Here is a 27,428-nt window from a genome sequence, read left to right on the forward strand (position 1 = left end):
AAAAAACTATTTTTAAAGCTGCTAAAGGTTAAATAAGCTTCTTTTGTTTTCAAGAGCGAGGTTTGATTTTATGAGTTGGCACATCTTCTGTTTTTTATTCTTTACATTCTCCACTATACCAAAGAATCTCCCTTCATTACGTAAGACTGTATTTCTTTGGCAAGGTGTGCCTAAGGTAAGTCGAGCTTTAATAAGGGGATGAAGAGGGGTGTGGAAATGCCAGGCTGCAGGGAATATATAAGCTCAAACACCAATGATAAAGTCAGAAAGATGAAGATGTTAATGAAACTGACATTGGTCTTTGTGGTCACTCTCCTTTATAAAGGTAAATGCATTTATTTTAATCTTTGCATCTAATTTAATGTTGTCTATATTTTAATAACCCAGTATACTGTACTTATAAATGATGAATAATAAAAGCACGCTGATGTAGACATAAGGATTACAGTGTTAATCTGGCACAGAGATTATAAAAAAGCATTAGAGTATGTAGCATGATCCTTCTTAAGATCAAAGTTTAATTTTGTTTGTTTGAGATTTACGATTGAGCAATCCATTAAAAAATTATTATTTTAAAATTTTAAAAAAAATAAATAAAAATGCACCTCTTCAAAGTGTAATGATGTCAATTTAAATCTATAATTAATAATTATATTCACAAATGCATTATTGAAATTTTTGATTTGGTTTAATTTTAAGTTACTAAGCATTTTGCAATGCTTTTTTAATGTTGCGTTAAAAGTTACAGATGTCTGCTTTAGCCATGCGCAATTATGAAATTTATTCCTATAGCTTAAAGAATGCACAAATGTTATATCTCAGCATCTTTAAATTAATCTTCCGTTTCCTGAATTTACAAAAATGTAATGACATTTTATCATCCAACTACAAAAAAGTATATTTTTTCTGTCATAAGTGAAAGCAAGTCATCCATTTCAAAATAAAAAATGACTTTTTGTCCTCTAAATGAATATGTGCACGCACAATTATGTTTTTTTTTATAATTCAAACATTCTTCATATCAAAAGCTTTTAAAGATAAGAAACATTTCAATTAACTTTCAACCATTTACTCTCATAATGAAAGATGTCTTGAAAATGTACTAAATTTAAAATGATTTTTATGACATTTATTTTATGGGCATCGACTGTTATCTAACTGCTAAAACAACAGAATCAAGCTTGTCAAAGTGCTATTAGAGGAAATAACCTGTATGCATGTGTATAATTAAATCTGACTGAACATCTTAACAAATGATCTTGTTTCTTTTATTTTCAGGGTGTGACTGCCAACTGGATGGTAAATAATTTATCATTTCATAATGCTAGCATTTTTTAGTAACAACGCCATACCATTGTTCTTTGAGAATCAGTCTGAAATTCCTTTTCTTTTCTCTAAGTGTGTGGCAGAGCTCCTCTTAACACTAAAATAGTGGGGGGACAGGAATCTCAAGTCGGTGCTTGGCCATGGCAGATTAGTTTTCATCTCAAAGAATTTGGCCACATCTGTGGTGGATCACTCATCAACGCTCAATGGGTTCTGACAGCAGCTCACTGTGTCGTAAAGTAATATATTCTCAATGTTACACATCCATATTGCACTAATAAAATCAATATTTCTCATGCATGAATGTAATTATGGTGTGTACAATGTCTTTCCCTTCCTTCAGTAATCTTAATCCTTCAAGTTATTTGGTGTATCTGGGCCGACACAGTCAGGAACTACCTAATCCATTTGAGGTGGCCAGGAACGTATCTCTAATCATACCGCATCCAGCCTACGACGCAAACTCTAATGACAATGACATGGCTCTTCTTCAGCTCTCCGCACCTGTCAACTTCACAGCACACATCGGTCCGGTTTGTCTGGCAGCAGACGGAAGCATATTCGGCAATGGCACAGACATGTGGTTGACAGGTTGGGGCAACATACAGTCCGGTGGTAAGAGCAAGAGAATATTTACCTTTGCTTACCTCTATATTTCAAGACACATTATATTTGTCCAGTCTCATTTAAAGTTGCAATCCCTAAAATGTTTGTTTAAAAATTAACAAAAGTTGTTATTGAGCAAGAAAATAAATGCACATTGCATCTGTTGTTGGCAAATGGCATTTACATGAGCTCCACCCACCAAATGTCTGATTGGACCACAATGGCTTCAGTGGCACAGGCAGTCGGCCGTATGGCTTGTGGGACTGGATTTTTACACAGTGTCATTGGTTGTAATCCTCCTTTTGATGACTTTATTTTCAATTAAAACAAAGTCAGTGTTTTAAAAGTGGAAATAAAGTGTTTATTAAGAGTTAAAGTATATATAGGATAGGGTTAGGGGTCGGTGTAGGAAAGGCTTTTATTCTCGCAATGGAATATCGCTAAGAAAATGCAGATATTGTCACTTGGTGTAAATAGAAAAAAATATTACTTAGTGTAAATAACATCTATCGCTAATTGCACATAGTGTAAAAAGCCGCTGGTAAATAGAAAAGAGTGTTTCAAACCATCCATAACCCTTTCACAACAGTAAGCTTGAATGATTTCTGATTTAAATTATCTGGTATGATTTTGCTTATAATGTGAGTTTGACCCTCATTTGACTTCAACCCATTTGAAGAAAAATCTCAAGTAACTTGCAGTTGTATGTTTAAGCATGGCAAAGGTTACAGATTTCAGCTTTAACAAAAATAGCATCTTTCGTTATTTCTTCAGACCCACCCTGCAGTCGAAATCCTGTACCGTGGTATACTTCTAATGCAATCGAAATACCTGCTACATGACTGTTAAAATAGTGTGGGTGCAGTATGCATTCATTTCAGACATACTGCAGCAGGCATGTTTTCATTGTCATGCCACCTATATGTTTGTTCACATGCCAACAACAACTGCGAAAATAGCAACAACGAGAACAATTCAACCATAAGAAATGCTACCTACATTACTTTCGCTAAAAATGTGCAGTTTTTCTATATTTTTATGACTTTAAAAGTTCCTCAGGCCTCCTTGAATAAAAAAGTCCCCACCCGATGCACTTCATCCATCTACGTTTTTCAATCTATTCATTTCGTTAATGTTATGTTAAAGTTTCATAAATGATTTGACACTACATTAGCATTACTATAATAAAATATTAAAATACACAGCAAATAAATCTCTCTTTATTGTAGTATCTGGATTGACATTGTTTATTATTCACTATTTCCCAGTTTCTCTTCCATCACCTCAAAACCTACAGGAAGTAGATGTTCCCATAGTTGGAAATGGGATGTGTAACTGCCTTTATGGAGAAGGAAAGATAACAAGCAACATGATTTGTGCTGGACTAATGCAAGGTGGAAAAGATACATGCCAGGTATCATAAATGTTCAATGAACTAAACTCCTTTAATAAAAACAACACTGTACAGCAGACAGGCTTAAATGAAGTAAATTATTTTAATATAAGAAGTTTTCTTCATTAGAAGTTCCTTAATTTATCATGCTTGGCAAAACTGTATGTTAAAGGTGCAGTGTGTAAATTTTAGCGGCATCTAGTGGTGAGGTTGGGAATTGCAACCAACAACTCAGTCCACTGCTCACCTCTTGCTTATGAAACACATAGAGAAGCTAGGGTAGCGGCCACCGGACAAACATGTCATCGTTGGAGACAACTTAGTAAAAAAGTTTGTCTGTTAAGGGCTTCTGTAGAAACATGGCTGCACAAAATGGCGACTTCCATGTAAGGGGACCCTCTGTGTATGTAGATAAAACATCTCATTCTAAGGCAATAAACACACGGTTCATTATGAAAGGTCTTTATACACCCCTGATAATTTAGTTTTGTATATTATTTTGCATTTCTGTCAAGAGATCTTTCTAAAAATTACACACTGCACCTTTAAATGCAGAACATACTAATAAAAATCTAAATACAGTCTTTCCTAAAGTGGCATATTTGTTGATCCTCTGTCACTGTTTACAGGGGGATTCAGGTGGTCCAATGGTCATCAAACAGGGCCCGGTTTGGATTCAGTCTGGTGTTGTGAGTTTTGGACAGGGTTGTGCCTTGCCTAACTATCCCGGTGTATATTCCAGAGTTTCTCAGTATCAGAACTGGATCACTGGCTATGCCGGAGCAGTTGGTTTCGTCAGTGCTATGATCGGCCTCCCTGATGACCAGACCAATGTGACTTGTCCACGTATGTTGGTTACCATTCACATTACCCTCTCATATATAATTTTTCCTTACACTTTCGCTTCAAAAGTTCATTTCTACCTTCATTATGTACCTCTTATTTGTCCGAGCTTTGTTGTCGGCTTAATTCATCTTAGATATTTCTTCCTACACATACTTATTGATTTATGTTGTGCATACTTTACATTTACACACTTAGTAGTACACACAGAGACACAATTACAGTTTAGACAACTTATATGATTGATTTTTAGCTGGAGGGACATTGCTTGTTAAAAGCTGCAATAAGAATCCAGACTAATAAAATGAATAGTGATCATGTTTGCATGTATGTTGAACTAATGGTATTTTATAAACCCCTTACCTTTACACAAACCTTTCTGCATTCATACAATTTCCTGTTAGCTGGGTCTCACAATGTAGGTGTTTTTAGGTTTTACTATCCTTATGTGGACATTCGCTCACCACAGTGTAGGAAAACCTCTTACACACATCCACTAATTCAAGCTCTCTGTCTATCTTCAGCAATACTGTGTGGAGGACAAAGTACCTTTTTTACAGGTGACTGGTCAATGATGGCAAGTCTACGCTTTTTTGGTTCACCTACATGCACGGGAACTGTGATCTCTCCAAATTATGTCCTGACCTCTGCAAGCTGCTTTATGGGGTAAGCGGAGGTTTTACAAAATTGCCTTTGAAATAGAATCAGTGATTACTGCTTTGACATTCAACATGTAACATCTCACCCTTCAGAGCCATGATGCCATTTCAGTGGACGGTGACGGTTGGCTTTGTCCCAGGGGACTGTACTAACAGCATGGAGATTACTTATAGCGTAGCGCAAATCATCATCAGTCCAAATTCAAACAACGACGTGGCGCTTGTGGAACTGGCTTACGCATCACAATTACCATACTACATTAATGCTGCAAATGTCAATGTGTATGGTTATGACTTTCCACCCGGTACTGAGTGTTCAGTAGTGGGTTGGAATGGCATGAGTGAGTGTTATAGATAATTTATTACACTTAGCTATCATTAGATTTGTCAATGACATCCAGAGAATGATGATTTTGGTTCCTTTTACTTTTTCAACAGTGCCAGGTCTTGAGGAATTCCAGGCCACCATTGTACCCTGCAATAATCCTTATATCAACTCTGAGCTCAACATCTGCACAACCCCTGTAAACGTACAGCAGGTATATTGTCTGAAAAGTCCTTTATGCTTGTATTTGGTGTCAGCGATTTTTGTGTGTGGACTGATCTTCTTGTGGTCCGAATGTAATGAAGGTTTGCCGGTAAATATTTATATTTTTGTAACAGTCTCTCTTTCTCTTCACACTCAGGATGATCAAGGCAGTCCCCTGATGTGTAAACTGGGTGAAATGTGGGTTCAGGCTGGTGTTTTGTCCTTGGACTACATATTAGGCGAAAATGTCCAAGTCTTCAGAAAGACATCTCAATTCACCCCCTTCATGTATGAAAATGTCAACAACATCCCATCTGTTTGGGATGGAGTGGAGTCATTCTCTCCTCTTTCTCTGACCTTCGTCCTTCTGCTCTCTCTGCCAGCAATCCTGCAGGCTTTGTATTGAAGCTGAGCTACCTGTCACTTTAGCTCTTACCAGAGCCAAAGAATGGCACAGTTGACAATAATGATAAATAATGACACAATCTAAACTATTTGATCATATATTAGACATTTAGCTATTGATTTTTTTCAGACAAAATCCATATTTTAATAAATAAAGATAATTATAATGTAATCATTACACTGTGCATATTCTAAATAAACAAACTACAAAAAAAAATTTCTTGCAAATAATATTTTGTTTGTTTTCATCTGTCAATTAACAAAAATCTAACTTCCGTTCTGTCATCCCAAAGTCAATTGGTTTTTTGAATAAGGTTTTGGTGAAACTCCTTAAATAAGATCTTTGATTAACAAAAGCCCAAGATATTTTTTAGTGTTTTATTCAATATTTAAAATTCAATACTACATTTTGAAAATAATAGGATATAATACCATAATTGATCTTTGGAACAAATATTATTATATATCCACTTAATTATTAGTATTAGATGAAATCAAGTACATTAAGACCACCGTGGTTAAGTGAATTACAGGGTTTTTTATTCAAATAATGATGTTTATTTTTACCAAATAAAATTATATACACATTTTCTTATCTTATTAGTGATATGTTTTGGAATATATTGCCATCGCAGTATAAAGATAACCCTTCCGATTTTGATAATAAAATTCTACTATTTAAAGATAAGTCTCTTGTATATGTTAAATTTCATTTGAATTTTCCTAATAAAGGGAGATCATTAAGATTTATTTTTTCTTTTGCACATCTTAATAAACAAATTAGTAATTTAATCTTTAATTGGAATGTCACATATTTAAAAAGTTCCTGAGTCATTTTATAGATATTCATGATAGTAAATAGAAATTTATTTCTTTTAGAAAAATTGCCATATCATCTGCTAATTGGTAACATTTCATTACATTATTGGCTAACTGAATACCATTGAAACTGATTGATTTTAATATAAAGGTACATTTATTGCATGACCAAAAACAGAGGAGATAATGGATCTCATTGTTTAACACCTTTGCCTCTACTGAATATGGTTGTCCCAAAAGGTAACTGTTGCAATTATATAACGTTTGGACTGCACAAATTAAGTTGTTGTCAAAACCAAAGAAATCAGGAACTTCAAAAAATGGGCTTCATAGATTATAAAGCTTTATAGAAGCCTATAAAGACAATTTAAAGAGAATTAAGTCTAGTATTAATCTAATACTGCCAATGTATTTTAAACACATAAAATTCTGATTGATAAATCATTCTATGATTTCATTTGAAGTCTATCTGCAAAATATGTGAACATAATTTTGAATCATCATTGATTAAAGTTATGGGCCTGCAATTTTTTATATTCAAAAAATCTTTACCAGTCTTAAGAATCAATGTAATCAAAGTTGGCAACATTATGAAGACATATAAAAGAAATTCTGAGATACTTTTTTATTTTTTTTGTCAAATTCACAGGTTAAGCCATTATTACCTGGTGATTTATTAGTATATATTTTCAATATATTTGTGAATTTCTTTAAAAGTTATATCTTTTATAAAAATCACATATGATTTTTGCATTTGAAGTGGATCTAAAAAGGAGCGTATTACCTATATTATTATTTTGGTTATACAGCTTTTTATGAAATGTTGTAACACTATTAGAAATTAAGTTTGTTGTAAGAGAATCATTAATATATGTTTCTTTAAAGAGGAAAAAATCGAAATATTTTTTTTTTTAAGTATGTAAATATGTAGAATTTGTTTGGCCCTTTTCTAACCACTTTTTCTTTGACCTTATAAGTGCACCCTTAGCTTTATACTCATAGATATGTTCTAATTTTAAATGTAATTTTATTAAAATATGTTTATCCTGTTCATTTTCTGTTTGCTTATCATGAATATTTATTATATTTTGAATTAAAACATTATTTCGCTTTCTTTTAGTTTTGGTCATTACTTTACTTCTTGAGATGGCAAATTTTCTAATTTTATATTTCTTAATTTCCAACTTTGTTCCATATAAGCCTGAAATTAAAGAATTATTGTAATATCTTTTTATTAACTGTATCCTGCCTAGTTTAAATACATTTTATGTTCACTAAAGAATGAAGGGATAATGTCACCTGAATTAATTTGGCTTTCAAGTTCTTCAGATGTTAACCAAAAATCTATATGAAGGTATATTTGGTGCAAAACAACTGCACACCTGTGACAGTGGAATTTGTATTTGTAGAGATTATCCACACATGTGTATCAGTAAACTTGAAGTCACAGAGGACAAGATGCAAACTTGTAGATTTTTTTTCTTTCCCTCAAATACAACACAACAGTTACACATTCACAAATCCTTCAGTGCAGCTGCACAAATCCCATTTTACAAATCACAGATTAAGAAACTCACAAGTTCACATTTTTTGCTACAATTGCTGCAGTAAATATGGTGCATAACCTACTTGAACGCCTGCATCAAATAATGTGAAGTCACACACAAGTTTTGTACATTTGCAAAATCAGTTTGTGCATCTGTGCGATGAGACTTGCATGTGTGTACAATTTATTTTTCACAAATATTTTTTTATTTTTTTAATATTTTCTAGCCCAAACACAAGTACATAAATACAACTGCTTGAATCTACTGCTACGAGTTTCAAACACTCTTTTTCATGTGCTCTCTCTCTTCTGCACCAAATATCTCGAGATAAATGGTGCGAAAGTGATTTGTATACCTGTAGGCTTTGGCGAGCACTGTTCAGCACTGCCCACCAGGTGGCGCCTGACACTCACTGAAGCAGAGTTTATTAATTACCACCAATGTTTCAGCAAAGTAAATCGCCTTTATCAAGGTATTATTTTCACCAAGTGGAGAACAATATAAATGGGAGTGCTAATTATACACACATGAAGGTAATTACATACAATACTCCAATGATTCATTAGTAAACAAAATATAAGTTCCATAAATTTCAAACCATCAATATAAGTAGATTAAAAAATACAAGCAGCAAATACACACATTTTAACTTTAAATAAGATACCAAATGATGTAAGTCCCATTCATTTTTAATATCATAATACCTATAAAAACAACCCAAATCAAAATCTACTTTTAAACCATGTGTGCCAATGTTCACATTTAATATACCTAAAAGGCCTTCTGTCTAAGTAAAAATTGGTCAAACTCACCTCACCTTCTAGATGGAAATCCCCTCTCAATTCCTATATACAATAATGAAGTAATAGGATGATTAAGTTCAACAAAATGCAGTGCTAATGGCAGGTTCATACTGCATATTATTGCACTCTGATGTTTTGTGATGTGTGTTTTATACTCTCTATTTGTTTTTCTTACATATGATTTACCACAGTGACATGTTATCAAATAAATAAGCTTGTATTTGTTAGGGGGTGAATCCCAAAGATATTTCCATATCATTAAGATTCTTAATAAAATCCTTTGGTCCCTTATATATTATTTTTAGACTTTATATATTACATTTGACCTTAAGGAAGACTTTTTTTCAATGTTAACGGATGATAACTGTCACAGGAAGGCAAGACATGGCAAGATGAGTGGATCCAAATGCAGTTTTTAAGTGTATTAAATCCAAAAAAGGTACAGGAGCACAGGCAAGAACACGAACAGTAACACATGACAGGAAACAACCAACATAAAACAACGGCTGACAAACAGGCAATCAACAGGCAGGGTAATTAAACGTGACAAGAACCAATGACAGAACAGAAACAATTAATTACTATGGAAACAGATGGGCAGTGGGTGGAGTATGAATTAATGTCCATGGCAACAAAAAAAGGGGGCGGGGCAACAAAGGAACAAGAGGGAAATAGGGCAGACACAGACAGGACTCTTGACCTTGGCCGTACCCACTATTGAGGTCCGGACAGTTTTAGTGAGTATCATAGTAAACTACTGATTATGTCTTAATATGTCTTTCGAATGTAAACATTTTATTACATTCTGTCTTAAAGTCTAAAAAACAGTACCTGTTGAAGTCATTAAAGTTACTTAAATAACAAAAGAAGAGAAAATCACTCACTGGTCCTGACTGTAACTTCGTAAAAAAAGATTAATCCATATTTAATTTTAAATAAATACCTTTTTTTGCCAACAATCCTTAATGTTGAGCTCTGCTCTTTGAAGTAAGTTGGTTTATTATTGGTTTATTATGCAAGTTCAGCCTTGCATTATGTTTGTATCTTACAGTTAGTATAATGCATGTAATGAATTCAGGGCAAGAAGAATATTTATCTAATATGGGGTAATGTGAAGTATTATAATAATTACATATCATTTTCTTTCATTGGATATGGACCCCCTAAAGTAGCCTTGGCCACCCCATTTATAAAATTCTAGTTCTGCCACTGCAATATTGATGTTGTATTTCAGCATATTAATAAGTGTGTGCATATTGTGAATGAATTTAATAAACAAATTCTTGATAGCCTTTGGTTAATTCACTAAACTGATCCTATATTCAGTTAGCCTATGTTTACTTAACTGACAGTGCCCAGGATGGTAACATAATTATTTCAATGTCTTACTAATAAACAACACAAGTCTTGCGCATACTGACATGGTTTGAAATCTATAGTTATTCGATTCTTTGGTTTTCTGATGTGTTATAATTCATATATGTAGAGCAGAGAAATAAGAATTTTTTTCCTGGCGTGCATGCCCTAAAAAAATACATATGGACCTCGGTATTTATAAAATCCTGCATACGGCCCTGCTCACGACAATAAGAATCCACTCTCAATAGTGTATTACGAGCTGTAGGTTTTTTAAAATATAAACTATATAAACAATTACGAGCTATCCACAAGTGTCAGGACTCTGCCTTGAGGTCTTGTTATATTTGTCTTTTGTCATGGTGGCAGAGTTCTGGCAGACCCTGGCCTTGTGTGGAGGTTCATGCCTTGTTTTTGTGTTTGGCATGTGCCTCCGGTGTCTTGTCCTGTGACCCCGCCCCCCTTGTTCGCCTGCTTATTGTTAATTAGTATTTATTCCCATCACCTGTTCCCCGCTCGTTATCCTGTTTGGTTTATTCTATTTAATGTCAGTGTATCTTTAGTTCTGTGCAGGATCATTGTGTTGTGTAGAGTCAAGCTCTTCTGTTACATGTTCCAGTCAAGTCTTGTTATCTTGTAAAAGTTTAGTGTTTCATGTTTCATGTCGTGAACCCCCTCGTGGGTCTTTGTTTTGTTAAGTGTAGAAATAAAAGTGTTTTCTGTTTCCCCCCGACATCGTCTGCATTTGGGTTCATCTGTCCTGCAAAACCCTCACAGATGATCCTGCCAACACTGAACCCAGCGACGGTGTCGGGGTCCGTCGCAGCGCCTCCAGTCACGGTGCTGCTGCTGCCCATTGCTGTGCGTCCAGCCCCTTGCTGGTTGACAGAGGGGGAACGCACAGCACTCTTCAGTGCGCTCTTGAGAGCCGTCGCCAGGCCGGAGCCCGCGCAGTCCGCGCAGCCAGAGCCGGAGCCCGCGCAGTCCGCCCAGCCAGAGCCGGAGCCCGCGCAGTCCGCGCAGCCAGAGCCGGAGCCCGCGCAGTCCGCGCAGCCAGAGCCGGAGCCCGCGCAGTCCGCGCAGCCAGAGCCGGAGCCCGCGCAGTCCGCGCAGCCAGAGCCGGAGCCCGCGCAGTCCGCGCAGCCAGAGCCGGAGCCCGCGCAGTCCGCGCAGCCAGAGCCGGAGCCCGCGCAGTCCGCGCAGCCAGAGCCGGAGCCCCCATGGACTGTCTTGTATTAGTATTTTGTGGACTTCAGTGTGTTTGATAGGTTTCGTTTTGCACCTTTTGTTATTTTACTGTCTGATGTGTTGATAGTCTTGTCATGTTTATTATCGGTCATGTTTTCTTGTCTTGTGTGTTCCCTTTTTGTGTATCTTTAGTTCTGTGCAGGATCATTGTGTTGTGTAGAGTCAAGCTCTTCTGTTACATGTTCCAGTCAAGTCTTGTTATCTTGTAAAAGTTTAGTGTTTCATGTTTCATGTCGTGAACCCCCTCGTGGGTCTTTGTTTTGTTAAGTGTAGAAATAAAAGTGTTTTCTGTTTTCCCCCGACATCGTCTGCATTTGGGTTCATCTGTCCTGCAAAACCCTCACAACAAGTCTAAAAAGCTGATTTGATTTGGGTTAGCATACAAAGTAAATGTTAAGAAATCAGAACAACTGTTTATATAATAATAAAAAGAATTTAGTTGTTTAGTAACCCGATTCAAAAAGACAGAAATAATCATCCAAATTTGTATATTAGAAGAAAAAGCATGATTTAAATACACATATTTTTCTTCAAAAAAAGGTTATTTTGCAAAAGAAATCACAAACGTTCTTTCCATGGCCCCACCTCCTGTTTGAATTAAAAATTAGTCTGAAAAATAAAATAATTTGTTTTATGATATTAAAAATGAATGGGACTTAAATCATTTGGTATCTTATTTAAATGTAGGCCTTTTGTGTGTATTTGCTGCTTGTATTTTTTAATCTACTTATATTGATGGTTTGAAATTTATGATATGAAACTTATATTTTGTTTACTAATGAATCATTGGAGTATTGTATGTAATTACCTCCATGTGTGTATAATTAGCACTCCCATTTATATTGTTCTCCACTTGGTGAAAATAATACCTTGATAAAGGCGATTTACTTTGCTGAATCATTGGTGGTAATTAATAAACTCTGCTTCAGTGAGTGTCAGGCGCCACCTGGTGGGCAGTGCTGAACAGTGCTCGCCAAAGCCTACAGGTATACAAATCACTTTCGCACCATTTATCTCGAGATATTTGGTGCAGAAGAGAGAGCACATGAAAAAGAGTGTTTGAAACTCGTAGCAGCAGATTCAAGCAGTTGTATTTATGTACTTGTGTTTGGGCTAGAAAATATTAAAAAAATAAAAAAATATTTGTGAAAAATAAATTGTACACACATGCAAGTCTCATCGCACAGATGCACAAACTGATTTTGCAAATGTACAGTAGGTTATGCACCATATTTACTGCATCAATTGTAGCAAAAAATGTGAACTTGTGAGTGTCTTAATCTGTGATTTGTAAAATGGGATTTGTGCAGCTGCACTGAAGGATTTGTGAATGTGTAACTGTTGTGTTGTATTTGAGGGAAAGAAAAAAAATCTACAAGTTTGCATCTCGTCCTCTGCGACTTCAAGTTTACTGATATGTGTGGATAATCTCTACAAATACAAATTCCACTGTCACAGGTCTGGAGTTGTTTTGCACCAAATATACCTTCATAAATCTATTCTAGATCATAAGATCTCTCTTTATAATCCAAGTATCCTAGGATATGCATCCATTTATCAGAACAATTCAAATGTGAATTTAGATTAGATATATTAGTGTATTGGAAATATCGACAGGGAGGAAAACAATCTAAAAAAAAGGGTCATAACTGTCTGTAGTAAAGTATGATGTCACCATGAATATTCCCCAGAATTAAAACATAATTTTATCTTCAACCACCTTTCACAGGAGTGAGTGTTTCTTTTTTTATCATTTTAATTTTATAATTGCAACACCTGCTAATTTATTACTCCCATATGTTAAAGCAGATATCACTTCCCATTGATTTGTAAAACATTAACGAATATATGTAACATGAAATGTAACATTAAACAAAGATAACCTCAGAAAGATATAAGCTCAACCAAGTGCTTTCTCCTAACCACTCTGCTGTCGATTATATTTAGCGCTCACAAATGCTTTTTCCTTGACTCCGCACAGTTTTAATCAAAGGTTTGAGGTCTCTCTTGTAGGTCCTCTTCGAACTTTTTATATTTGGCTCTTTCAGGTCGCCGTACAGTCACGGGAAGTCGTGTCAGTGTTGCCAGGGCAACATTCATCAACTGAACAATACTGTAGCATCGTGCTAACTGGAGTAAACATCGTGTTTAATTCCGTTAAAAAAAGTTTGCTGAGATAACTAAAACCACTAGTCAATTACACTGGGAATGCAGGCACGTTATAATGGTAAAAATGCTTTTATTAGCTATGTTATTCATATGAAATTAGTTTGTTAGAGAGCAAAGTGTTGTTTCACTGACGGTGAAGGTGGGATACTGCAATGATTTACATTAAACTTTTACATTGTACATGTACTCAGTTACACAGTTAATAAAGTATCATTAATAATCCTTTTACTGATAGACAGTTTTATTACAATTTATATTTGTTCCCAGGTCGTGTACAGCGATGGAGGAATTGGATTGGCGCTGATGGTGGCGCCCCACCCACTCTGTCACGCTCACTTCTTCCCGGTCTGCTGCTACTCCCAGGACCAGGTCAGTGGGCATCCGTACATGCCTGCCGAACATCAGGTAAGTAGGAGCATATCCGGTCGTGCTATGTACGCTGTTATTATAAGCTTGAAGGAGGTTTGGTAAGGCACTCACCCAATCGCTCTGTTGTCGTTGATCCAGGGTCCCTAGTAACCCTAATAGGGTCTGATTAAACCTCTCGCAGCTGCCATTTCCTTGGGGATGGTACGACGTTGTGTGGGTTTTAGTGCACCCATACAGCTGGCATAGCTCTCGGATCACCTTGGATTCGAAGTTGGCCCCTTGGTCGGAGTGCAGAAACTCAGGGCATCCGAATGTCTGGAAGACGTTCCGCCATAGTACTGTGGCGGTGGTATTTGCTGTCTGGTCAAGGGTAGGGATCGCCCAAGCGTATTTGGTGAACAGGTCGGTGATTACCAGGATGTTTTGATAGCGATCTTGCGGCCGGCCCAGTGTCAGGAAGTCCATCGCCATTATGTGGAGGGGAGCTTTAGCATGGATGGGCACCATCGGTGCTCGAGCGTCTCGTTTAGATTTAAACAACATGCACCTGGGGCAGGCTTTGATCAAGCCGCGCACAGACGTCTCCAGCCCAGGCCAGTAGAAGAATCTGCGTAATAGGGATACGGTCCTTTCCTGTCCCTGGTGTCCCAACTGATCATGGTAGGCTGAGACAAATGCTGTTACCTGATTGGCGGGCACCACGATCTGGCACACTTCCTCGCCCAGTTTCGGGTCGCTGGCTTTCCTGCAGAGCACTCCTTCCTGTATTTCCAGCTTCTCCCACTGTCCCAGTAGCCTTCTCCCAGTCTCCGTCTGGGCTAGTCTCTCTGATGACGTCGGCCGTCGGCCCTGTTCCACCCACATCTTCACCTGACACACATCCTGATCCTGGGCCTGTCTCTCTATCCACCGGCGGGGGTCCCACCCCCAGTTCCCTGGCACGGCCTCCTGCTGGCCTCCTGGCGCCTCCACAGCCCCTATCATATAGCCCTCCCCATGGCTATCTTCCTCTTGATGCACCCGGCGCCCGGGGCTCTCCACCTCTGGCAGTCTCGAAAGGACATCTGCGTTCGTATGCTCTCGCCCAAGCTGATACTGTAGTTGGTAGTCAAAGTTGGCCAGCTGGGCCACCCACCGCTGCTCAACGGCCCCCAACTTCGCCGTCTGTAAATGCACCAGAGGGTTGTTATCTGTAATTACTGTTACCTTGGCACCCCAAAGGTAGTCCTTGAACTTCTCGCTCAAGGCCCACTTCAGGGCCAGCAGTTCCAGCTTGAACGAGCTGTAATTAGCATTGTTCCTCTCGGCCGGGTGGAGGCTTCGGCTCGCGTAGGCAATCACCCGCTCGATTCCTTCCTGCCGCTGGGCCAATACCGCCCCCAGCCCCAGGTTGCTTGCGTCTGTATATAAGACAAAAGGTTTAGCAAAGTCAGCATACGCCAAAATGGGGGCCTGTAACAGTTCCTGCTTCAGCTTCTGAAAATCCGTCTCGCAATTATCATCCCAGTTGACGGAGGGTGACCCACGCCCCCGGCTTCGTCCTGTGCCAACCAGTAACTGGTTAAGAGGTTTAGCAATCTTCGAAAAATCTTTTATAAATCGTCTGTAATATCCCACGAACCCCAAAAAGGATCGTACTTGCCTCACAGTCTTGGGTGCGTTCCAATCCTTCACTGCAGAGACCTTCCCGCGGTCTACGGCCACCCCTGCTGCGCTGACCACATGGCCCAGAAATTTGACTTCTCGCCGCAACAAGTGGCATTTGTCAGGCTGCAGCTTCAGCCCATACTTTTCCATGGCTTGGAAGACTTCTTCAAGGTGCCGGAGGTGCGAATCGAAATCTGGGGAATAGACAATCACATCATCCAAATATACCAACACTGACTCCATTAACTGACCTCCAAGGCAGCGTTGCATCAGGCGTTGGAAAGTGGCCGGAGCGTTGCAGAGCCCGAAAGGCATCCGGTCCCATTCAAATAGTCCGAAAGGGGTCGTGAAGGCGGTCTTTTCCCGGTCTGCCTCGGCTACTTGCACCTGCCAATATCCACTGGCCAGATCTAGGGTGGAATACCATGCTGACTGCGTGAGGCTGGCGAGAGAGTCTTCGATCCGTGGCAAGGGGAAAGCATCTTTCTTTGTTACCAGATTCAGCTTGCGATAATCCACACAGAACCTCCAGGCTCCCGTCTTCTTCTGTACGAGTACGATGGGGGCTGCCCAGGGGCTACTGCTCTCCCTGACGATGCCCCGGCCCAGCATGCCCTGCAAAAGTGTGCGTACCTCCGCATACAAGGTAGGTGGAATCGGTCGGTATCTCTCCCTACTTGGCCCTGCGTCCCCAGTGGGGATGTGGTGTTATACCACCTTGGTGCACCCGTAGTCCTCATCGTGTTTTGCAAACACATGCTGCCACCTCCGAAGGAGTGCCTGTAGTTTCTGTGTCTGTGCCCGCTCTAGATCCTCCCCTTGCAACGACTCACCCACAAGGTGTTTCGGCACCTCTCTCTCCTTGTTACTCGACGGGTCATCCATTTGTGTCAGGGCCACCTCAATGACAGTGGGGCACACCTGACGAAAACTGACATCTCTTTCTTCCCTCACCTGGTGGGGTGCGACCAGCCAGGGGGCCTCCGGTCCTTGTGTTCCTTGCCTTCCGAATATTTCTTTGGAGAGACTTTCTGCAAACAACGTCACCTGGGAGCCCGTATCCACCAGGCACTGAATCATCTTGCCACACACTTTTACTTCCGCCATCGGGCTATGCCCGACCATCTGGTGTCTAGAGCTACCTCTTCTTCCCGGGTCTTCTCGAGGGGTCCCGGCCACACGACCCACTGTGGCCGGTCGACCTAAAAACCCCCTTCAGATGCCCGGCGGGGCCCACACTGACGACTATAATGCCCTGGTTCACCACAACGGTTGCAGATTGGCCGCTCCTGGTCGTCCCATTCGAAACGGGGCCGATTAAAGCGGTTCGGGCGTCCGGGTGGCTCTCGGCCCCTCTCCGAGTATACTCGCTCTCGGGGTGCCGGCCTTTGTTCCTCCCGCGCCCTTCCTTGACGCAGCTCTCCCAGAAGGGTTTTGGACAATTCCGACATCTGCTCTTGGACGTCCTTCAAAAGTTCTGCTTTCAGAGCCTGCTTCCAATCCGCGCGCTCAGGTTGTGTTGGTGCGTTTTCACTCACGGCCGCGCATACTGGGGTCTCACTCACTTCGACCTCATCACCCTCCAAGGCCAGCGCCTCCTTCCTTAGGTCTTCGAATGTGAGGCCGGGGTCCCTCCGAAACTGGACCCTCAGACTCTGTCTCACAGGGCCCTCTTTCATCCCCAGAAGGAACTGGTCACGCAGCAAGGTCTCCCCGTCTCCTAGCCCATGATCACGGCGGGTCTGCAGCCGGGTAAACTGCTCTCGCAGTCTCAGGGCAAAAGCTCTAATGGGTTGTCGGGGGCTTTGTTTACAATTAAAGAATTGGGAGCGGAGGACGGCTACGGGGGTGTGGTCACCATATTGCTCGGTGAGGAACTGGAATATGGTTTGGGCGGTGGCTCGGACAGCTTCAGGGGCGGCTTGTACCTCTCGCCGCGCTTCTCCCTCTAGGGAGTTCAATACGAACTGGAGCCGCTGGGCTGCACTAAGGCCTTGTAAGTTGGCCAGATACTCCAACTGGGCCTTCCATTCAGTTAGTCGTACTTCCGACTCTGTCCCTCCATACTTTTGGACCCATGGGCTACCCATAAAGACGGGCACGGCACGGGGTTGGGCTGCGGGCCCCGCGTTGTCGGTCATTGGGCGAGCTTGGTTACTCAACTCGAGGTGGAGCCCTGCCGACTACGCCAAATCTGTCACGCCCAGGGGCTGGCTACTATTTGGCTAAAGCCGCGCCCCTTCTCAACTTCCACCTCGAGGAGGTCCCCAAAGCCAGCTCAATGACCAGACAACAACGAGGACAGGTAAGTATAAAATAATTCTTTATTTATTAAATATTTAAAAGGTGCTGGGGATTGGGGAAAGGGGAATTAAAACTAAAGTCTGGCTCCGCCCTCCAGGGGGGCCACGGCCCAGCGAGCGACCGGGGGGGACGTCGAAGAACAGGCTCCTGCCTGGTTCCTTCTACCCGTGGCGCCCTCCTCTTCACTCCTGGAGGCAGAATAAAGTACAATGAGTGTTGGTATTGATTTCTCCTGTCTGCGTACCTGTATGGCGCTTCGCGGCACTTCACCGCTTGGACTCGCACAACTCTTTGTCGTCGGCTCACTCTCCTTTCCTCTCTCTCCACAGGCAGTGACTGGGACACAAAGGACATGATTAATCTGACTGGATGGCTCTCACCTCTTCGCTGGCTACAGCTCTTGGTAAGTGCAGTTTCTCTCACAGCTCGTTCTCTTAATGCTCCTCTTGTTCTCTCTCTCCACAGGCGGCGACTGGGACACAAGGACACAATTAATCTGACTTGGATAGCTCTCACCTCTTCGCTGGCTACAGCTCTTGGTAAGTGCAGGTTCTCTCACAGCTCGTGCTCTTAATGCTCCTCTTGTTCTCTCTCTCCACAGGCGGCGACTGGGACACAAGGACACAATTAATCTGACTTGGATAGCTCTCACCTCTTCGCTGGCTACAGCTCTTGGTAAGTGCAGGTTCTCTCACAGCTCGTGCTCTTAATGCTCCTCTTGTTCTCACTCTCTCCACAGGCGGCGACTGGAACACAAGGACACAATTAATCTGACTTGGATAGCTCTCACCTCTTTCCGGGCGTAACGTACTGTAAGTACGTGGTTTCAACAGTGGCTCCTCTCAGGTCAATGTACACAGCACACTCTTCGTCTCTGTTGGCCAACAGGCTTAACAGGTTAGTATACTTTTACAGGGTGGCGGACTTACGACAGCTGGTTTCCACAGTGTGTCAAATAAGCAATAGTTCCTGTTGGCGCCGGGGACAGACCCTGTCGGCGAGCTCGTTGGTCTGCAGAGGGGCGGGAACGTCACACCGTCAACCGGGTCGAGCGCTGCCCTTTCCTTGCTACCCGTCGGGCGATCGAACACTGGACAGGGGCGCCCCTTTGTAGAGACCTCGGGGCGGTGGACCTCTTTCGCCTCTAGCTCTGCGACAATGGAAATCGCACCGGTAAGGTAGCAATGTTATTGGCCCGAAGTCATACTCACACACTACCAACTCTGCAGTTCTTCACCACCACTCTATAAAGTCCACCAGATGTCCAGATGGGAAGTCACACCAGGATACCACACCGTTGTTTGAAACTGAAACACACTCACAGCATTAATATCTACAGGTTTCTCTAGGGCCGCTTGCCTCTTCGTCCCTCCTCGACGAAGTGAGAGAAGGCGGGGGTACGTCTAACAAGACACACAGCAATTTCACTGCAGTACACGGCAATACACAGCACCACTTCAACGTACAAGTTTCTACATCAAAAGACTCACCCACCACACTCGGTGCACACAAGGACGCCCGTCTTCCTCTACTTCGCTCTGGGCGAATACGGCGATGGATAACACGGCCTAGTGTTTGTTTCGTCGCTGTAGCTGCTTCATAAAAAGAATCCTTCGGCTCACCCACCACGCTGTCTCAGGGGTAGGGCCGCCCTCCTTCTCCTGGAGGTACTCAGAAAATGCACAAGTCAAAGATACACAATTCGTTCCAATGAAATAGGTTTTTGTTACTCACGGCTGCTGCACTTCCTTCGTCCCACGGTTCTCTACGTTAATCCACGCTGCAAACACTCCAGATGCACTGGCAGGGCGGTTTTTAGTCGCCAACCGGTATGCCACACTTCCGGTAAAACACACTTTTCCACAGGTGTATACTCACAGCAATACGTTTCTTCCTCCTTTGTTTCTCTCTCTAGATGTCGGCATTCGTTCGTTCTTCAACCTATAAGGTTTTCGGTATCTCCATCAACATACATCAATAGCACAAGAAGAGAGAGAGAGCAAATATAGCGATCGATCAGCGTATCAGGCGAGCACAACTCAGCACTTCAATACACACCAACACCACCCCAAACTGTGATTTAAACTGCTCTTAAGTATTCCTCTGGGTGCTGCCGTCTTCCAATCACCCGGCGCTCCTCCTAACAACGCACAGCTGTGCTTCGTTTGGCTGATTACAGCCCTCGCGATGCTACCGGATGTCCGGTGTTTCCTCTTCCCGGTCTGGGCGGAAACATCCGGGCAGAACCAAACTTTCCCAAAAAGATCGTCACCTTGTGACATCTAATCTACACATTTCTAAAATGACTGGCAGATATCGTCCCTCTATGCAAAAAACTTTTAATGACACAAAGGATTTCTATCTTCTTTTTTGCATCTCATGATGTTCAGTAATATATTTGACAAACATACAATGGAAAAACCTCGAAATACATTGATGTTATTGCTGTTTTAAATAGACTGTAATAACAAGACAAAATGGAACACGCCTTGCTATATCTGCACCTATTGTGGTGCTACAAAGTGTCTCACTACATGACTAAATGAAACCTGGAAAACTAGTTTTATTGTTAACCAAAAATGTTGATCTACGATAAAGATTTCTAGGAAAACAATTTAAGAATAATTTTATAGTGATTTGAATTCACTGTATCATATTAATTTGAGATTTTGAACTCATGAATTTAAAATGATATGTTTTATTTGGTTTTTCAGATCCCAAAAGAATCCTTAAAAATTTAAAGGATTATGAAGAACCCAAAAACCAAATGCTGATCTGAAAATATAATAATGTAATCGAACATTAGGCTATTTAAAAACATATTGCCAAAAAATTTGCTCCACCTGTCATTTCAACTTACTTTTTGATAAGTTGCTGTAGCGTGCAATAGGTTAAAACTGCTTGACTTATTCAGTGAGTTGTATAATGTGAGAACTTTCAAAATTTTTGAAATAGTACAATAGTTGAAATAGCTTGAATAGCTAAATTGATTGAACTGAAATAGTTAAGGCAGCAAAAAAACTATTTTTAAAGCTGCTAAAGGTTAAATAAGCTTCTTTTGTTTTCAAGAGGTTTGATTTTATGAGTTGGCACATCTTCTGTTTTTTATTCTTTACATTCTCCACTATACCAAAGAATCTCCCTGCATTACGTAAGACTGTATTTCTTTGGCAAGGTGTGCCTAAGGTAAGTCGAGCTTTAATAAGGGGATGAAGAGGGGTGTGGAAATGCCAGGCTGCAGGGAATATATAAGCTCAAACACCAATGATAAAGTCAGAAAGATGAAGATGTTAATGAAACTGACATTGGTCTTTGTGGTCACTCTCCTTTATAAAGGTAAATGCATTTATTTTAATCTTTGCATCTAATTTAATGTTGTCTATATTTTAATAACCCAGTATATGTACAGTATATGTGTTTACTGTACTTATAAATGATGAATAATAAAAGCACGCTGATGTAGACATAAGGATTACAGTGTTAATCTGGCACAGAGATTATAAAAAAAGCATTAGAGTATGTAGCATGATCCTTCTTATGATCAAAGTTTAATTTTGTTTGTTTGAGAATTACAATTGAGCAATTCATTAAAAAATTATTATTTTAACATTTTACAAAATAATAAATAAAAATGCACCTCTTCAATCTATAATTAATAATTATATTCACAAATGCATTATTGAAATTTTTTATTTGGTTTAATTTTAAGTTACTAAGCATTTTGCTATGCTTTTTAATGTTGCGTTAAAAGTTACAGATGTCTGCTTTAGCCATGCGCAATTATGAAATTTATTCCTATAGCTTAAAGAATGCACAAATGTTATATCTCAGCATCTTTAAATTAATCTTCCATTTCCTGAATTTACAAAAATGTAAGGGCATTTTATCATCCAACTTCTTGAAATACAAAAAAAAAGTATATTTTTACTGTCATAAGTGGAAGCAAGTCATCCATTTCAAAATAAAAAATGACTTTTTGTCCTTTAAATGAATATGTGCAAGCACAATTAAAAGCTTTTAAAGATAAGAAACATTTCAATTAACTTTCGACCATTTACTCTCATAATGAAAGATGTCATAGTCTTGAAAATGTACTAAATTTAAAAAGATTTTTATGACATTTATTTTATGGGCATCGACTGTTATCTAACTGCTAAAACAACAGAATCAAGCTTGTCAAAGTGCTATTAGAGGAAATAACCTGTATGCATGTGTATAATTAAATCTTAACAAATGATCTTGTTTCTTTTATTTTCAGGGTGTGACTGCCAACTGGATGGTAAATAATTTATCATTTCATAATGCTAGCATTTTTTAGTAACAACGCCATACCATTGTTCTTTGAGAATCAGTCTGAAAATCCTTTTCTTTTCTCTAAGTGTGTGGCAGAGCTCCTCTCAACACTAAAATAGTGGGGGGACAGGAATCTCAAGTCGGTGCTTGGCCATGGCAGATTAGTTTTCATCTCAAAGAAGTTGGCCACATCTGTGGTGGATCACTCATCAACGCTCAATGGGTTCTGACAGCAGCTCACTGTGTCGTAAAGTAATATATTCTCAATTTTACACATCCGTACTACACTAATAAAATCAATATTTCTCATGCATGAATGTAATTATGGTGTGTACAATGTCTTTCCCTTCCTTCAGTAATCTTGATCCTTCAAGTTATTTGGTGTATCTGGGCCGACACAGTCAGCAACTATCTAATCCATTTGAGGTGGCCAGGAACGTATCTCTAATCATACCGCATCCAGCCTACGACGCAAACTCTAATGACAATGACATGGCTCTTCTTCAGCTCTCCGCACCTGTCAACTTCACAGCACACATCGGTCCGGTTTGTCTGGCAGCAGACGGAAGCATATTCGGCAATGGCACAGACATGTGGTTGACAGGTTGGGGCAACATACAGTCCGGTGGTAAGAGCAAGAGAATATTTACCTTTGCACAAGACAAATATTATTTGTCCAGTCTCATTTAAAGTTGCAATCCCTAAAATGTTTGTTTAAAAATCAACAAAACGTCTGTTATTGTGCAAGAAAATAAATGCACATAGCATCTGTTGTTGGCAAATGGCATTTACATGAGCTCCACCCACCAAATGTCTGATTGGACCACAATGGCTTCAGTGGCACAGGCAGTCAGCCGTATGGCTTGTGGCACTGGATTGTTATACAATGTCATTGGTTCGAAATCCTCCTTTTGATGACTGTGTTTTCAGTTAAAACAAAGTCAGTTTTTGAAAAGTGGAAATAAAGTATTTATTAAGAGTTAAAGTATATATTGGGTAGGGTTAGGGGTCGGTGTAGGAAAGGCTTTTATTCTCGCAATGGCATATTGCTAAGAAAATGCAGATATTGTCACTTGGTGTAAAAAACATCTATCGCTAATTGCACATAGTGTCAACTATGTGCAATTAGCCACTGGTAAATAAAAAAAGAGTGTTTTAAACCATCCATAACCAATTCACAACAGTAAGCTTGAATGATTTCTGATTTAAATTGTCTGGTATGATTTTACCTATAATGCGAGTTTGACCCTCATTTGACTTCAACCCATTTGAAGAAAAATCTCAAGTAACTTGCAGTTGTATGTTTAAGCATGGCAAAGGTTACAGATTTCAGCTTTAACAAAAATAGCATCTTTCGTTATTTCTTCAGACCCACCCTGCAGTCGAAATCCTGTACCGTGGTAGATACTTCTAATGCAATCGAAATACCTGCTACATGACTGTTAAAATAGTGTGGGTGCAGTATGCATTCATTTCAGACATACTGCAGCAGGCATGTTTTCATTGTCATGCCACCTATATGTTTGTTCACATACCAACAACAACTGCGAAAATAGCAACAACGAGAACAATTCAACCATAAGAAATGCTACCTACATTTCTTTCGCTTAAAATATGCAGTTTTTCTATATTTTTATGACTTTAAAAGTTCCTCAGGCCTCCTTGAATAAAAAAAGTCCCCACCCAATGCACTTCATCCATCTACGTTTTTCAATCTATTCATTTCGTTAATGTTATGTTAAAGTTTCATAAATGATTTGACACTACATTAGCATCACTATAATTGGTCTAGTCAGTTAAATATTAAAATACACAGCAAATAAATCTCTCTTTATTGTAGTATCTGGATTGACATTGTTTATTATTCACTATTTCCCAGTGTCTCTTCCATCACCTCAAAATCTACAGGAGGTAGATGTTCCCATAGTTGGAAATGGGATGTGTAACTGCCTTTATGGAGAAGGAAAGATAACAAGCAACATGATTTGTGCTGGACTAATGCAAGGTGGAAAAGATACATGCCAGGTATCATAAATGTTCAATGAACTAAACTCCTTTAATACTAACAACACTGTACAGCAGACAGGCTTAAATGAAGTAAATGATTTCAATATAAGAAGTTTTCTTCATCATAAGAAGTTCCTTATTTTATCATGCTTGCAAAAACTGTATGTTAAAGGTGCAGTGTGTAAATTTTAGCGGCATCTAGTGGTGAGGTTGGGAATTGCAACCAACGACTCAGTCCAATGCTCACCTCTTGCTTATGAAACACATAGAGAAGCTACGGTAGCCACCACCGGACAAACATGTCATCGTTGGAGACAACTTAGTAAAAAAGTTTGTCTGTTAAGGGCTTCTGTAGAAACATGGCTGCACAAAATGGCGGCTTCCATGTAAGGGGACCCTCTGTGTATGTAGATAAAACATCTCATTCTAAGGCAATAAACACGTAATGGTTCATTATGAAAGGTCTTTATACACCCCTGATATTTTAGTTTTGTATATTATTTTGCATTTCTGTCAAGAGATCTTTCTAAAAATTACACACTGCACCTTTAAATGCAGAACATACTAATAAAAATCTAAATACAGTCTTTCCTAAAGTGGCATATTTGTTGATCTTCTGTCACTGTTTACAGGGGGATTCAGGTGGTCCAATGGTCATCAAACAGGGCCCGGTTTGGATTCAGTCTGGTGTTGTGAGTTTTGGTGAGGGTTGTGCCTTGCCTAACTACCCCGGTGTATATTCCAGAGTTTCTCAGTATCAGAACTGGATCACTGGCTATGCCGGAGCAGTTGGTTTCGTCAGTGCTATGATCGGCCTCCCTGATGACCAGACCAATGTGACTTGTCCACGTATGTTGGTTACCATTCACATTACCCTCTCACATATAATTTTTCCTTACACTTTCGCTACAAAAGTTCATTTCTACCTTCATTATGTACCTCTTATTTGTCCGAGCTTTGTTGTCGGCTTAATTCATCTTAGATATTTCTTCCTACACATACTTATTGATTTATGTTGTGCATACCTTACATTTATACACTTAGTAGTACACACAGAAACACAATTACAGTTTAGACAACTTATATGATTGCTTTTTAGCTGGAGGGACATTGCTTGTTAAAAGCTGCAATAAGAATCCAGACTTATAAAATGAATACTGATCATGAGACTGGTTTCTTTGCATGTATATTGAACTAATGATATTTTTTAAACCCCTTACCTTTACACAAACCTTTCTGCATTCATACAATTTCCTATTAGCTGGGTCTCGCAATGTAGGTGTTTTTAGGTTTTACTATCCTTGTGTGGACATTCGCTCACCACAGTGTAGGAAAACCTCTTACACACATCCACTAATTCAAGCTCTCTGTCTTTCTTCAGCAATACTGTGTGGAGGACAAAGTACCTTTTTTACAGGTGACTGGTCAATGATGGCAAGTTTACGCCTTTTTGGTGTACCTACATGCACGGGAACTGTGATCTCTCCAAATTATGTCCTGACCTCTGCAAGCTGCTTTATGGGGTAAGCGGAGGTTTTTCAAAATTGCATTTGAAATGAAATCAGTGATAACTGCTTTGACATTCAACATGTAACATCTCACCCTTCAGAGCCATGATGCCATTTCAGTGGACGGTGACGGTTGGCTTTGTCCCAGGGGACTGTACTAACAGCATGGAGATTACTTATAGCGTAGCGCAAATCATCATCAGTCCGAATTCAAACAACGACGTGGCGCTTGTGGAACTGGCTTCACAATTACCATACTACATTAACACTGCAAATGTCAATGTGTATGGTTATGACTTTCCACCCGGTACTGAGTGTTCAGTAGTGGGTTGGAGTGCAGGAAATGGCATGAGTGAGTGTTATATATTTAGATAATTTATTACACATATAGCTATCATTAGATTTGTCGATGACGTCCAGAGAATGATCGATTTTCAATCCTTTATAAATTGGGATTTTTGTTCCTTTTACTTTTTCAACAGTGCCAGGTCTTGAGGAATTCCAGGCCACCATTGTACCCTGCAATAATCCTTATATCAACTCTGAGCTCAACATCTGCACAACCCCTGTGAACGTACAGCAGGTATATTGTCTGAAAAGTCCTTTATGCTTGTATTTGGTGACAGCGATTTTTGTGTGTGAACTGATCTTCTTGTGGTCCGAATGTAATGAAGGTTTGCCGGTAAATATTTATATTTTTGTAACAGTCTCTCTTTCTCTTCACACTCAGGATGATCAAGGCAGTCCCCTGATGTGTAAACTTGGTGAAATGTGGGTTCAGGCTGGTGTTTTGTCCTTGGACTACATATTAGGAGAAAATGTCCAAGTCTTCAGAAAGACATCTCAATTCACCCCCTTCATGTATGAAAATGTCAACAACATCCCATCTGTTTTGGATGGAGTGGAGTCATTCTCTCCTCTTTCTCTGACCTTCGTCCTTCTGCTCTCTCTGCCAGCAATCCTGCAGGCTTTGTATTGAAGCTGAGCTACCTGTCACTTTAGCTCTTACTAGAGCCAAAGAATGGCACAGTTGACAATAATGATAAATAATGACACAATCTAAACTATTTGATCATATATTAGACATTTAGCTATTGATTTTTTTTCAGACAAAATCTATATTTTAATAAATAAAGATAATTATAATGTAATCATTACACTGTGCATATTCTAAATAAACAAACTACAAAAAAAATGTTTTTCTTGCAAATAATATTTTGTCTGTTTTCATCTGTCAATTAACATAAATCTAACTTACATTGGCACTTCCGTTCTGTCATCCCAAAGTCAATTGGTTTTTTGAATAAGGTTTTGGTGAAACTCCGTAGATAAGATCTTTGATTAACAAAAGCCCAAGATATTTTTTAGTGTTTTATTCAATATTTAAAATTCAATACTACATTTTGAAAATAATAGGATATAATACCATAATTGATCTTTGGAACAAATATTATTATACATCCACTTAATTTTTAGTATTAGATGAAATCAAGTACATTAAGACCACCGTGGTTAAGTGAATTACAAGGTTTTTTTATTCAAATAATGATGTTTATTTTTACCAAATAAAATTATATACACATTTTCTTATCTTATT

At 39.6% G+C, this 27,428-nt stretch overlaps 1 protein-coding gene across 1 annotated transcript; it reads left to right on the plus strand.

Annotated features, from left to right (window-relative positions):
- Positions 1 to 269: 269 nt before the first annotated feature.
- On the plus strand, positions 270 to 26,937 carry LOC135770969 (uncharacterized). The gene is made up of 30 exons (XM_073814119.1): positions 270 to 325; positions 1,279 to 1,299; positions 1,400 to 1,565; positions 1,670 to 1,941; positions 3,201 to 3,346; positions 3,955 to 4,171; positions 4,693 to 4,834; positions 4,921 to 5,168; positions 5,266 to 5,366; positions 5,514 to 5,755; positions 10,878 to 10,909; positions 11,064 to 11,239; positions 13,971 to 14,108; positions 14,442 to 14,581; positions 14,737 to 15,238; positions 15,294 to 15,461; positions 16,243 to 16,365; positions 17,444 to 17,643; positions 18,489 to 18,572; positions 18,625 to 18,698; positions 21,210 to 21,359; positions 22,282 to 22,302; positions 22,403 to 22,568; positions 22,673 to 22,944; positions 24,196 to 24,341; positions 24,956 to 25,172; positions 25,705 to 25,846; positions 25,933 to 26,183; positions 26,314 to 26,414; positions 26,562 to 26,937. Exons 1-30 carry the CDS (start codon positions 271 to 273, stop codon positions 26,808 to 26,810), a joined length of 4,962 nt encoding a protein of 1,653 aa, XP_073670220.1. The 5' UTR covers position 270; the 3' UTR covers positions 26,811 to 26,937.
- The last annotated feature ends 491 nt before the right edge of the window (positions 26,938 to 27,428 follow it).

This window comes from Paramisgurnus dabryanus, chromosome 3 (assembly GCF_030506205.2).
Source record: "Paramisgurnus dabryanus chromosome 3, PD_genome_1.1, whole genome shotgun sequence".
NCBI classification, from domain to species: domain Eukaryota; kingdom Metazoa; phylum Chordata; class Actinopteri; order Cypriniformes; family Cobitidae; genus Paramisgurnus; species Paramisgurnus dabryanus.

Bases quoted from the DNA above. Each gene is read 5' to 3' on its own strand.
- LOC135770969 (XM_073814119.1), top strand. From the start codon at position 271: ATGAAGATGTTAATGAAACTGACATTGGTCTTTGTGGTCACTCTCCTT. The intron at 4,835-4,920 runs GTAAGCGGAGGT...CTCACCCTTCAG, and splicing joins TCTGCAAGCTGCTTTATGGG to AGCCATGATGCCATTTCAGT. The intron at 14,582-14,736 runs GTGCTCGAGCGT...TGATCATGGTAG, and splicing joins AGCATGGATGGGCACCATCG to GCTGAGACAAATGCTGTTAC.